General features: G+C 36.2%; 1 protein-coding gene and 2 long non-coding RNA genes across 5 annotated transcripts; all 3 read left to right on the top strand.

Moving 5' to 3' along the window:
* The first annotated feature begins 412 nt into the window (after positions 1-412).
* On the top strand, positions 413-1,062 carry LOC122825672. Its single transcript, XR_006369693.1, has 3 exons — positions 413-499; positions 576-604; positions 923-1,062. It is a non-coding gene; the product is annotated as an uncharacterized LOC122825672 (long non-coding RNA).
* A 2,606-nt stretch (positions 1,063-3,668) lies between these two features.
* LOC122825671 lies at positions 3,669-7,224 on the top strand. Of its 3 annotated transcripts, none has more exons than XR_006369691.1 (4): positions 3,669-3,770; positions 5,447-5,478; positions 6,158-6,223; positions 6,468-7,224. It is a non-coding gene; the product is annotated as an uncharacterized LOC122825671 (long non-coding RNA). The 3 variants fall into 3 exon arrangements; XR_006369692.1 differs by lacking the exon at positions 3,669-3,770 and adding an exon at positions 5,149-5,193; XR_006369690.1 differs by lacking the exon at positions 3,669-3,770 and having other exon boundaries at positions 5,267-5,478.
* A 309-nt stretch (positions 7,225-7,533) lies between these two features.
* On the top strand, positions 7,534-14,272 carry LOC122825667. Its single transcript, XM_044107172.1, has 9 exons — positions 7,534-8,458; positions 9,255-9,545; positions 10,109-10,417; positions 10,847-11,104; positions 12,283-12,558; positions 12,900-13,181; positions 13,522-13,623; positions 13,700-13,728; positions 13,990-14,272. The coding sequence occupies exons 1-9, from the start codon at positions 8,251-8,253 to the stop codon at positions 14,065-14,067; spliced, it is 1,833 nt and encodes a 610-aa protein (XP_043963107.1). The 5' UTR covers positions 7,534-8,250; the 3' UTR covers positions 14,068-14,272.

Raw genomic sequence — 14,272 nt, 5'->3', positions numbered from 1 at the left:
CCGGTTTGTTGAAGGAAACAAAGTGAAGATAGAAGCTCACTATGGATCTGAAGGTATGATGTCATATTTTTATAAATAAGTAAATATGTTGCAATGAAAACATTAAACATTAACTTCTGTGTAAATATCTCAATGATTTATTTTGAGTCTTATTATTAATCAATAATTTCTAATTTAATGTCATTATTTTTGGACACTTTGACTTTTCACACCACAGTTTTTATGTAGATCTCCAGTTTTCTTCTCCATGATGGTGGTTCAGGTTCTCCTTGGTTCTAAATGTGGATCCAGAATCACAGACACTCAGATTGATGTTCAGTCCACCATCATGTTCAAACTATTTTCTTCCTAAATCAGATGAAAATGATCCCATCAGGTTGTTGCTCCGTCTCCTCCTCAGGCCCCCGCCTGCCTCCTCTGAGCTTCATCATGTTGACTCTGAAGATCACAGGACTGATCCTGATGGTTGGAATCACTGTTGGTATCATCAGAACCAGAGGTGAGGAAACTCAGCTACAATGGAGACAATTTACACACTTCTTACTTTAATCATTTTATTCTGTTTTTCACTGCAGGAAGAAAAAAGCCTCAGAAAGACGTTAATGTAAGAGAAACAATCATGAAAAATACATTCATAGACATTTTATATATAGATTATAAATGACAAACATTATGTCAACAGTATTGATTTTTATCTTTTTCCCTTTTTAGTCTTTACCTTGAAACGTCTTAGAAGAAAATCAACATTCATTGAACTATAATGTTGTAAAACTGTTATATTTTATTAGTAATAAATGTATAAGCTGTTATAAAGGATTTTCTCAGTAGTATCATTTGTGATGCTTTGATATTTTTATTTAGATGTTGTTTTTATTTCTGAACCTGTTTTATCCAGTTAATCTCTGCTTGTTTTTTCTCTCAGGTTCGTTTTGCTGTTGATGACGACTCAGTGAATTATGAAAATGTTGGAGAACGTTCTGCTGCCGCCGCTCTCCACTGAGCTTCATCACATCAGTTACAGTTCATAGAAAAACTGTGTTATATAAAATTTGTTTCAGTATGCATGTGTAACTTTTTACTTGTTAAATTTGCTAATAAAGGAGATAAACAGTTGATGAACTATTCTCTTAGTTCTCATTGTGTTTTGAAGTGGAAAACCCAGATTCTCTGTATTTTTTCTCTGAGTGAAATCCCTCTGGAGTCAGACGGACGGATCCATAATCAGACAACAGAAACTCATCACAGTTACTGGATCATTGTCTCGGTCACACCAATAAGATGCTGAACAGCCAATCAGATGCAGATAAATCTAATATTGAATTACATGCAGACCTCGTCTCTCGACTGTGAGGGTCAGTCTGGACTGGGATCGTCTCCAGGATGCATGATGACCAGTGAAGTGCAGCGCAGCGAGCTCTACCTGCAGGGCGGCGCTAGAGGAATGGGCTCCGGTGCCACAGTATGACCAAGGAGTTTGATGGCTCCATTAAGAAACCACGTTTTTAAATTAGTTTTCTTCCAGCAGCACTATTTATAAAGTTTCTCCAAGACGAACATGTTGAGTCACAATTATTGCATTTAAGTTGAATCTGTTGCATCAATTTATCCATTTAATTGATTATTTTATAATTAAGTTTGGCAAAATACCAATAAAACCTCAAAATAAAACCTTAATGATTAAGGACACATCAAATGATTAAAACTGTCTGTTAATTTCTTAAACCAAATGAGACATAGTCTGCATCAAATAATAAAATTCAATGATCAGCAGATCATTCAATGGGCTGTTTACAGAAGAGCCAGATTTTCTGAAATAAATTATTCGCAGGCTGGAGTTTAACAGAGTTCAAAAGAAATTAAATCAAGATATTCAGAAAAAAGCAATAAGTTCAACAAAATAAAACCTTAGTTCTCCTCTCCTTTATGTTATTGACAGCCAGCTAAAGCTTAAACTAAATAATGATTCACTTTAGTTGATCTGACTGTTACAAGGTGACTCAGTTCAATGGAGCTTAAATGTCTAAAGGTTGTGCAACTAGTTCCTCCAATTTGTGGCTTTCCTTCAGTTTCTATAGAAAACCCAAAAGTGACGACATCATAGTGACATCATAGTTACAGGATACATGGTGGGTGTTGATGTGAAGCTGTTTTTATCCTTTATTTCAGCCTCTAAGAGGAAATATGATCAGTATTTTCAGATCAGCAGCAGAGAAAAGTCTCACAGTTCAGCAGCTGATAGACGGACAGGAGATGTTGGTTCTGGTTCTGGTTCTGGTCGTTGTGCTTCAGTTTGAAGGTAAAGATCCGATACTTTGGTTTACTGGGATATTTAGTGAAGTTATGAGATTTAATATTTAGTGTTTGTAAAATCTGTAGAAAAAATTAAGTATGTATTTCTAAATCAGGTTTTGTCCAAATAAATAGAAACATCGTTCATATTTTATCTTTTTCTCAAACTTCTAGCCTGACAAATGTTAATTACTACATTGAATCACTTTTTAAAAGGTTGTAACTTAAACAATCTCAGAAAGATTGACAAATAACTTCACATTCTAGATTAATCTTCATGATTGTTTTTAGTGAAGAATGAAATCTGTAAAACTTTAATGTGTTTTTGTTTCTGCTGCAGGAACCAGAGGAGAAAAACTTCATCTGTATCACAGAGAAGGAGAAAATGTTGTTCTACCTTGTAACAGTCCTTCATCGTTTGATTCATGCTCCATTATTAACTGGCTTTACAACAGAGATAGAAGCAAAACTCAGTCAGTGGTTGGAAATGGAAAAGTTGATCAGAGTTCACCTCGAGCTTCCAGGTTAAATTTGGACAATAGTTGCTCTCTGATCATCAACAACATCACTGCTGATGATGCTGGACTCTACGTCTGTAGACCTGGTCCAGGAACCACCTCTGATGGTTTTGTCCATCTGAGTGTTTTAACCAGTAAGTATGAAAACCTGAATGTTTTAACACTCAGACTGTTTCCTTCTGATCAACTTGGTGAAATGTTGGACAGATGTTTCTGACATCATCAGTTCTGATTTCCTTTTTCCAATAATAATGCTGATCAGTCAAAACATTTGTATCAGTATTTCTTCTGTTTATTCTTCACAGCCTGAGACAAGTTGCAGTTTCTCTCTTTAAAGAGGCTTCTTCATTTTTCAGAGATTAAGACAACAGTTTTCATTTTTCTTTCAGTCTCTCCATCTCCTACCGATGCTGATCCAGCAAAGGAAGATTTCACTTTACTCTGTTCTTTGGTGAGAGATGGAGAGTTTGGTTCTTGTCCAGATAAAAGTCTCCTCTGGGTGGATGAGACAGGAAGTGAACTGACTGGTGAACAAGATGAATATAAATCTGGAGGACAGATTGTTTCTGTTTCTCGTCTGACTGTGAATCTTCAGAGCAGCAGAAGATTCACCTGCCAGTTTGTTGAAGGAAACAAAGTGAAGATAGAAGCTCACTATGGATCTGAAGGTATGACTTTATATCATTCAGACTAAAATTGAAGCAAACTGTGATTACATCTGTACCATGAAGGTCTACTGATATTAAGTGTTTGACATGCAGTGCACATTATTACTTTTTGTTCACCGTGTCCAAGTTTAGTCATCTTTGAATCTTTAAAAAGCAGCTCCTGCCAGTAACACCTCCATCATCATCATCATCATTGGATCAGTGATCGGCGTTCTGCTGCTGCTGGTTGTTCTGGCTGCTGTTTTTACCAAACTCAGGAAAACCAGAAATAAGGAAGATCATGAAACTGCAACAGGTACTGAGTTTTTTTTAATGAAACTTCATGAGAGTTCAAAAAGTTTAAAATAATTTTAAAAACTAATGCAGATAAATAAGCAAACATGTTCTGATGGGGAACATTCAGACTTCCTTTTGTCCAATCAGGTCAAGCTGCTTCATGTAGATGAAAAGGTCTTGAGTGTCGTGATGTTCATGTCATATTTGGTGTAAAGCCTATTATCCATTTCTGCTGAAGTTATTAATTTTGGACTTAAAGAGGAATGATCTGGAGTCACCGCACAGCTTCAGTTATTGCAACTAGAACCAGAAACTTGATATCAGACCTGAAATCTGACCTGAACTTTCAAAGCCACATGAAGCCAGTTACAAAGTCGGTCTTCTATCACCTGAAAAACATTTCCAGGATTAGAGGACTAATGTCTCCGCAAGCTCTAGAGAATCTCATCCATGTGTTTATCTCTAGTCGCATTGATTAATGAAACAGTGTCTTTAACAGGTCTGACTGAAAAAATTCAGCTTCAGCTTCACAGAACTCCAGCAGAACGCTGCTGCTGGAGTTCTGACTAAAACCAGGAAGATGGAGCACATCACCCAGTTCTACAGTCCCCACACAAAGAGAGGAGACTATATTCTCTCAGAATATTTATAAACTAAGAATGATGTTAGTTTATGAATAAGTGAACGGATTAGCACCACAGTACATTAAAGAGCTGCTGCTGTTGTCATAGCAACCTTCCAGACCTCTCAGGTCTTCTGGTTCTGGTTCTGCTCTGCATCCAGTTTCTGCATTCAGCTTCTATGCACCACAAATCTGGAAAAATCTTCCAGAAAAAAAAGAGTTCCTTTAAATCAGTCCTAAAATCTCTCCTGTTTAGAGCTGCCTTTATTAACTATAACTAGACATTGATTAATGTTTGATATATAACAAGTTATTAGTAATGATTTTGATGATAACATTTAACAAAATGTAATGTCTGTTGCTCGCTTCATAATTGGTTACTGTATTCTGTTTTTAGGATGTCAAATCATTTGAACTGCTTTATTCCTGAAATGTGTTTTATAAATAAAAGGGACTTGAAGGCAGCGACAAACTGCTGTGTATTTTCAAAGTGATTAGCATGTCCTTAGCTAGCAGGTCGTTAGCTAGCAGGTCGTTAGCTAGCAGGCCGTTAGCTAGCAGGCCGTTAGCTAGCAGGTCGTTAGCTAGCAGATCGTTAGCTAGCAGATCGTTAGCTAGCAGGTCGTTAGCTGTTCTGGTGAACTGTTAATGGGTTTTTTTGTTTTTTGTTTTTTTCCCCCACCAGGGTTTTTTTTTGTGGCTCTAGTGTCCCTTATATGACAGTAGGCTGACAGGACAGGGGGAAGGAGAGGAGGGAAGACATGCGGCAAATGTCGGCGGGTCCGGGTGTTGAACCCGCGAGGACTAAAGGCCTCTAAATGTGGGTTGCGTTATCCCCTACGCAACCACAGCTCGACCCGAACTGTTAATGTTTTACGTTAATTTCTCAGAACCCAAACAGCTTCATTTGTTTAGTGTTGCAGTTCACTTCTGTTTCTGATTATCTGTCTACTGTTGAAATTCACACTTCAGAATAAGGAAGAGCTGTTTCCATAGTTACGACAGTGCAGCACACTAATAAGCATTAGTGTTCATGAAAATCATTGACGATTTGTTTTCCTTTCACTCTGAAGATCAAGATTCAACCTGTGGAAATCATCATTATGTGAGTATTAAAACAAACACGTTTCCTACAGAGTTATGAAAAAATCATCTAATTTCTCTCCATATTTTTAAGAATGATCAGAAGACGAAGCTTCAACATAACTTCTGCAAAATCTTTACCTCTCATGAAGCCTAAAGCAACAGGAAATGATTGCAGGTTCTTCCTGTTTTCTGAACTTGTCTGAGAATGAAACACTTAGTTTTCAGTCATCAAACATTTATCTGCAATTAACAGCTAACAATAGAAGAAATGCTGATTTTATCAGTCAATAAAATACACTAGCAGCTGTTTTCTTAAATAATAGAATGATTAATGTCAATGTAAATGTAATGTTTGTAATTTTAGCTCTTTATTTTGATCAGACACACCAGAGGACTGAGAGACTTTGACAGGACCGGTCTCAGGTTCAAAACCTGCCTGGACCATTTGTTAAAAGTCTCCATCCCTCATTTCTGTCCATCAACAGTTTTATTGGTTTTTATTTCATCACTTTGTGAAATAACTCAAGTTTTTATTTGGTCGTTCTGGTTTCAGTTTGTTATTCTCTGTTATATGTAAACTTCTTAGAACTTCTTTTTCACATGGCGCTGTGCAAACGTCTCTGCTTTGGTCTCGTTTCCCCAAAGAAGGTTTTTAAACTGATACAGTAAATAACAGTGAACTGTCTGTTTGTTCTCAGGATGAGCTGCAGTCCAACCTGACCTATGCTACTGTTAACCTTCCTGAAACCTCTCCGAAGACAAAGGTGAGCGAATCGATGAGCTTTTCAATCTTAGAACTCTGAACAGTGAATTCATCTTGTTAAATCTAATGTGGTACAATTCCCTGATTTTCTTTCTTTTTTTTAGAGTGTTATGTTATTTCAGCATCTTAATCCATAAAACCATGTGAATGTGAAGTTTACACACTCATTGTGAATATGTTCAACAGGCACATTTCTACAAATCATTCAAATGGAACTGAAGCAGTTTGTGGTTTTTGTTCTGCAGGTCAAACGGGACACAGACACTGTGACTTATTCTACTGTCAGGACTAAAGAGAAGACAGAGGTGGACTGATGTCAGCGACCTCTGAAGCTACTTCACTGAACCCAAAACACCGAATCCAAAACACTGAACCCAAAACACCGAATCCAAAACACTGAACCCAAAACACCGAATCCAAAACACCGAATCCAAAACACCGAATCCATAACACCGAATCCAAAACACCGAATCCAAAAGACCGAATCCAAAAGACTGAAACCAAAAGACTGAAACCAAAACACCGAGCCTAACTGCAGTATTTGACCACTACATCACTGTTTCTATTATAATTATTATTAAAAAAAACAAAACTGGTAACAATAAGGTTACATTTGTTTTATATAAGGTCAGATTTTATATATAAATTCAGTATAACAAACTGACTGCAGCTCTTTAGCATTAGCATGCATCACAGTTCCTCTTTGACTTTTCATGCAAAGGATTTTACAGGTTGTGCAAAAGGAGGAAACAATACTTTATAAATTATAAAAATAAAAGTTCATTAATTGCCTCGTTTATGTTCTTGACAATCAGTACCTGTAGCTAAAAGTCGGTTCATCTTAGTTGATCTAAATGTTACAAAGTGAAGCAGTTAAATGTAATTTAAATGTTCATTTTTGACTAAAGTTTGTAAAGTTCCTTTTCTTTGTGGAACATACAAGTGTGAGCCAACCACAGGGTGTTGGCATGAACTTGTTTTCAACCATAAGTTCAGCCAAAAGAGGAAATAATATCAGCATTTTCAGTGTTCAAGCTGATAGACGGACAGGAGATGTTGGTTCTGGTTCTGGTTCTGGTCCTTGTGCTTCAGTTTGTAGGTAAAAATCTGTTTTCTTTCAGATGAAGAGGAGATCAATTAAATAACTCATTGGTTTACTGTCATTCAGTGGAGACACAGGACTAACATTTTTTATTTGCAGAAGTAAATTTGTGTCGCATTTATCAATTGTTCAGGCTTTGACTGAATATATTAAAAATGCTTCAGAAAATTTGGATTCAATATTTTTTGTCTTTTGTCTCAAATTTCTAACCTGACAGGAAATAAAATGTCACTTACTGTTGACATAAACAATGTTTATGTTTGTTTCTGTGAATAATGGAGTGTGTAAATAAAAATAAGTAAACTTTATTTATATTGCACCATTCATTGTTAGCATGAATCAAACCAAAGATGGTAAGAACAGCTAATAAAGACAAAAGTTGAACATTTAACTAAAAGTTTGTCTGAATAGCAGTTAATTAAGCTTCTTTTTAAAAGAATCAACAGATTGAGCCACACAGAGAGAAACAGGGCGGCTGCAGTCTGAGTGAATAACACCAGTTTAAGTCGGGTCTTCGGTTCAGAAGGTTTTGGGCTGAGGACTGAAGAGTACAGGCTGAAGAATAAGAGGTCAACATTTTGCACATGGCTGGCCTGTCCATTTAAAGCTCTAAAGTTGGGACAGAAATTTAGAAAATAATCCAAAATGTAACCAGTAGCCAGAGTAGAGAAGATTAAACCTGTGACTTTCTGTTAGTTCCTGTTTAAAAGTCTCACTGCAGCCTTTTGGGCCAGCTGGAGAAGAGTGATAGCAAATTTATTAAATCAAATAAAAAGAGTTACAAGAAATAAAATCAACTTTAATGTCTCTTATTTGTCTCTGCAGCAGGAGCCAGTGGAGAATTGCATCTTTATCGCAGAGCTGGAGAAGATGTTGTTCTACCTTGTGTCATTCCTTCACGTTTCGCATGCTCCATTGTTATATGGATGTACAACAGACAGAGAACCAACACTTACTTGGATGTTTATGATGGTAAAGTTGTTCAGAGTTCACCTCGAGCTTCCAGGTTAGATGTGGACAGTAACTGCTCTCTGATCATCAACAACATCACTGCTGATGATGCTGGAGGTTACACTTGTCGTCCTGGTTCAGAAACTATGTTTGATAGAAAAGTTCATCTGTTTGTTTTGACCAGTGAGTATGGACTCTTCAATAATTTACTCATGTTAGACAAATGTTTCTGACATCAACAGTTTCTCTAAAAGCTTAAACTTCTTTGGCTTTGATGTTGAGCTGTTTAGATTTAAAGAGGAAGTATTATGTAAAATAATCTTCTTTCATCTTTACATCGTGATATAATGTTATTTCGTCATAAAAAACAAACCTAGAGTGTTGCTTTGATTCTTTTTTGCATGTTTGAGAAATCCTTCCATCTCCATGACAACCTTTCAGCTGTTATTTGCCACTCTGTGGGATCTAGCTCCGCCTTCGGAGACAGAGCTCCTCCTCAGAGACGCAGTTTTCAAGCTTCTGCCTCACAGAGCAGCCCTCCCTCATTCAGCTCCTTCAGACTAGCCAGCAGCAATTAGCAAACACCTGATAGAACTGAGCATCAGATGAGCTCATTATAGGAGGTACTTCTCAGAACAACACTGGTGAAAATGTTGTTAAAGGTTGAATAGAGGAGTCATGTTGTGATGACTTCTGAAACTGTCCTGGAGGCAGTTTCACAATGAGCAGGAGTTTTTAAAGAGACAGAGGATCAACTACAAAGCATTCAGATCTGAATCACTCGATTGTGCTATATAATGGAACTATGTGTATGGTTCAAACCACTGAATCATTTACTTTTAGTATTGATTATTCTGTTCCGTCATGCTGATGAAAACCTGGTCAGATCTGAGACTCCTAAACTTTTAAGGTTCTCACCTTTGAGAAAATAACTTGAACATCTTCCAGACTGAGACAACAGTTTTCATTTCTCTTCCAGTTTCTCCATCTCCACCAGATGCTGATCCAACAAAGGAAGATTTCACATTACACTGTTCTCTGAGCAGATATGCGGGGTTTAGTTCTTTTCGAAGGAACATTTTCCGCTGGCTGGATGAGACGGGAACTGAGCTGACAGGTGAAGGTGTTGGATTGTTATTAGAAAGACCGCGAACCTGGAATTCCTCTCTGACTGTGCAGCATCAGAGCGGCACCAACAGAAGTTTCACCTGCCAGTTTGTTGTAAAAAACTGCATGAAGGTTGAAGCTCGCTACCCGCCTGGATTTATCGGTATGATGCTGTTTCCTTTCTGAGTGAATGAGAACGTGGTGATGAGCAGAAACTGTTTCTGATATTACATCTCTAAATCAGTTTTTCACCTTGAAGTAAAAGTGTTTGATTTATTGATGCTAACCATAGAAGCTAATATTTCTTTCATTGTCTGCTGTGGTTGGGTCACTGAACCACTTTATGAACGCAAAGACGACAAAACTTGTTGCTCTAAAAATGAAAGCTAGTCTTTTTAACTAGTGGTTCTAAATGCAAATGCAAACATGTTCTTCCTTTTCTAACATTGTAGATCTGCCAGTCAATGAGTTTAAGTTGGCGGTGTTGTAGCCACCAGAGGGCAGTGCTGAGTTAGACAAATTCAGAGGAATTGAGCAAATATGGTCACATAAGAAGGAATCTTGATCAGGACCGTTCTATCCAGGATTTATATTGTTGACCAACAATAAATCAGGCAAAATAATTAAAATGTGTTATTTTTAACAGAATCTGTTTTAAATTAATTCTATCAGAGACTGATGTAAATAGCTAAATGTAGCATAAAACCTTTCTGTCTTTCTCTTCAGGTCTCAGGAGGCAGTCGGTCCAGATCTACCACAGAGCTGGAGATGTTGCTGTTTTACCCAGTAGAAAGGTTTCATCGTCATGCTCCACTGTTAACTGGATTTATGAGAGAGCTAAAGACATGAAGAGTCAACAGGTGGTTCAGGAAGGAGTCATTGTGCAGAATTCGTCTCGAGCTGCCAGGCTGAGTTTGGATGATAAATCTTCTCTGATCATCAGTAACATCACTGCTGAGGATGCTGGACGTTACAGCAGTCAACTTTGGGAAGGAGGCAGCTTTGATGTAGATGTATATCTAAATATAATGAGAAGTAAGTACTTTGAAATGAATGCTTATGTCTCCAATTTATAATACTAAAATCCATTCCTGGAGTTTCCTCTTACATAATCAGATTGGATCCACCTTCAAACTTAGATCCATTTTCATTCTTTCTACAGAACAACCAGTTTAAAATTACAATTGTTCAAAGTTTTAATTAAATTAAATTCAAATAAATACTTTTGCAGTTTTTATGTTAAAACATTATTGAGTTTTTTAAAAACCTGCTCAGACCTGTTTTATTACTGCAGATCAAGTAACATGGAGAAAACATCTCAAGTTTTATAAAAATGTTCTCTTGTTACTATTTATGTTTTATTCTACATTTTGCAGCCATAGGGCCTAACCCTTTGTTAACGTTCTCATCTTTAGAAAAAATAACATGTTTCAGAGACAACAATAAAACCCCCTTTTCTTTCAGTTTCAGACGCTGATCCAACAAAGGAAGATTTCACATTACAGTGTTCTCTGTGGAGATATGATAACCTGGATCCTTGTCCAGAGAAAAGTTTCCGCTGGTTGGACGACACTGGAAGTGAACTGACCAGTAAAAATGATGATCACAGCTCAACACAAAGATGTTTTTCCTCTTTAACTGTGAAGCATCACAGCAGCAGAAGATTCACCTGCCAGTTTGTTGAAGGAAACAAAGTGAAGATAGAAGCTCAATACACACAAGGTATGATGGGTTTTTTACAGAGTAATTGAGATAAACAGGAATTACTGGAATTTTTTATGATTACGTTATTTACTTTTTTACATGTCTCGTGTTTATTTCTAAATCTCTCCCAGATAAAAAAAAGGTTCAGAACATTTTTATTTTTCTGCTGCAGCTTAAGATCAGTGAAACAACTTACAAAAAATCAAACAGGACAAATCCTGTGGTTACAAAAGTTAAATACTTTCTTTCAACATAAAAGTGGGATTTAAGTAACTATTAGTATGAATGTTTATTAGAGGAGAGAGTGATAACAGAATCATTAAGCTTGAATTATAAAATAAAAATGTATTATTATTATTTTGTAAAGTGAAACAGATTCACTGAACTGATCATTGAACCGTCTGAATGTTTATGTGGAACAAAGTGACCAGTGCAGCGTTTTGTAGGGAACCTTTAAAAAGTGACACCAGAACAGAGCAGCAACTTTTAGAGTCTGTTAGAGACAGAAGAGACAGATCAGTGTGTTAAAGACAGAAATCCTCACAGAGACTTCAGACTGAGAGTCACATGTTGGTCAGTTTCCAGGTTGGATAATAAACTGAGTTTTAACAATAAATCATCCAGTTCTTCAGGAGAAAATAAAGTTTTAATGCAAATAAAAGAAATTCAAACTAACAAACTTATGTGAGATTTTGAAGTTGATACGTTCACATGTGTCACATGTTTCTGTTGAATATATTTCATTTTTTTGCTTTTAGCTGAAAGTTCCAAAGTTTAAAAGCCCAGCTGATAACGATTTAGCAATTTGCACTTCATCTTATTTGATTACTGGAGAGAAGTTGAGGCTCAAATGCTTTGAATTGCCTGAAACCAAGTTTTCTGTAATACTGAGTATTTAATCTAAAACAAAATGATTAATTGTTTCTGTAAATGTGTGACCAATCAGCCATCAGGAGGAAATAATATTAAAATATTAAGATTTGTAGGAAAGCCTTAAAAATTGTTTTGTTTAGGAGAAAAATGTTTGTTTTCAAATATTGACCAGTAATATATTCTTTTATTAAAATATTGTTTTTAAAATGCTTTTAATCTTTTTAGAAATTCTATATTTCCAGTGAATACAGGCAGACCAAAAGACTGATACATATTATTAATAAGTAAACAGAGTAAAATATTTCTCTGAATGTTTTTTCCAGTCCATCTCTACCACAGAGCAGGAGATGAAGCTGTTCTGCCCTGTAACAGACCTTCATCATCCGACTCATGCTCCTCTGTTGACTGGATTTATCAGAGTAATAAAAACATGAACAGGAAACAGGAAGTTCATAGAGGAATGGTTCAGAGTTCACCTCGTTCTGCCAGGATGAGTTTGGACAGAAACTGTTCTCTGATCATCAACAACATCATGGCTGAAGATGTTGGACGTTACAGATGTAGATATAATACAGATGTGTATCTAAACATGATGATCAGTAAGTAATCTAAACTAATGACTCTACCTGATGATTTCAGTCTGTTAAAGATCTGACTGTTTAGATCCTGATGTGTTTTTGTCAGGACTGGAACTGGATCTGTCTGATTTTAGAGACTGAAATCTGTTCAGTTCTCTCATTATGATGTTATTTATGTTGCAGTGGGGAAAATAATTTAATTATATTTAATTATATTTCCAATGGCTCATTTTAGTATTTTATCATTAAATGTTTGTCTGCAATGTTTCCATAGAAAAGCTGCTGATTGTTACCATAAATATAAAAGATTTTCTTTATGAAAAGTCTTGGTGATGAAATGTGAATTTCTTGTTTTCTTTCAGTCTCTTCATCTCCTCCAGCTGTTGATCCCACAAAGAATGAAGAGATCACATTATTCTGTTCTCTGTTGAGATTCAGATCATCAGGTTCTTGTCCAGATAAAAGTTTCCTCTGGGTGGATGAGACAGGAAGTGAACTGACTGGTGAAGGTGATGGATATAAATATGGAGGACAGATTGGTTGTGTTTCTAGTCTGACTGTGAATCTTCAGAGCAGCAGAAGATTCACCTGCCAGTTTGTTGAAGGAAACAAAGTGAAGATAGAAGCTCACTACCAGTGTAAAGGTATGATGTCATCACATCTGTCTCTATAGAAATAACATTAAATTGTTGCAATGCCACTTATGTGTAAATATTTAGTCTGATTGATTTATTTCATCTTATGATTAAACAATATATTTCTAATTTAATGTCATTATTTTGGACACTTTGACTTTTCACACCACAGTTTTTATGTAGATCTCCAGTTTTCTTCTCCATGATGGTGGTTCAGGTTCTCCTTGGTTCTAAATGTGGATCCAGAATCACAGACACTCAGATTGATGTTCAGTCCACCATCATGTTCAAACTATTTTCTTCCTAAATCAGATGAAAATGATCCCATCAGGTTGTTGCTCCTCCTCAGGCCCCCCCGCCTCGTCTCCTCTGAGCTTCATCATGTTGACTCTGAAGATCACAGGACTGATCCTGATGGTTGGAATCACTGTTGGTATCATCAGAACCAGAGGTGAGGAAACTCAGCTACAATGGAGACAATTTACACACTTCTTACTTTAATCACTTTATTCTGTTTTTCACTGCAGGAAGAAAAAAGCCTCAGAAAGACGTTAATGTAAGAGAAACAATCATGAAAAATACATTCATAGACATTTTATATATAGATTATAAATGACAAATATTATGTCAACAGTATTGATTTTTATCTTTTTCCTTTTTAGTCTTTACTTGAAACGTCTTAGAAGAAAATCAACATTCATTGAACTATAATGTTGTAAAACTGTTATATTTTATGAGTAATAAATGTATGTTTAGATGTTGTTTTTGTTTCTGTAACTGTTTTATCCAGTTAATCTCTGCTTGTTTTTTCTCTCAGGTTCGTTTTTCTGTTGATGACGACTCAGTGAGCTTTGAAAATGATGGAGAACGTTCTGCTGCCGCCGCTCTCCACTGAGCTTCATCACATCCAGGATGGTTCATTAAAAAAGCTTCATTTTAATCATTAGCTGGTACAAAAGTATATTTTGCATGGAGTTATCTGCATATGAGTATTAATTTTGAACTGTGTTGGATTCAGTGTGTTTTATTTTTTTAATCCATTATAAATAATTCTAAAAGCTGTTTGAGAGAAGAAGCTTTTACTCTGTAAATATGTTGTT

The sequence above is a fragment of the Gambusia affinis genome, linkage group LG22 (assembly GCF_019740435.1).
Source record: "Gambusia affinis linkage group LG22, SWU_Gaff_1.0, whole genome shotgun sequence".
Lineage (NCBI taxonomy): Eukaryota > Metazoa > Chordata > Actinopteri > Cyprinodontiformes > Poeciliidae > Gambusia > Gambusia affinis.
The sequence above is the reverse complement of the archived record's forward strand: the minus strand, read 5'-3'. Positions and strand labels throughout refer to the sequence as shown.

Coding starts and splice junctions, on each gene's coding strand:
- LOC122825667 (XM_044107172.1), top strand. CDS start 8,251: ATGTACAACAGACAGAGAACCAACACTTACTTGGATGTTTATGATGGT. Junction 9,546..10,108: donor CTACCCGCCTGGATTTATCG/GTATGATGCTGT, acceptor CTTTCTCTTCAG/GTCTCAGGAGGCAGTCGGTC. Junction 10,418..10,846: donor ATATCTAAATATAATGAGAA/GTAAGTACTTTG, acceptor CTTTTCTTTCAG/TTTCAGACGCTGATCCAACA.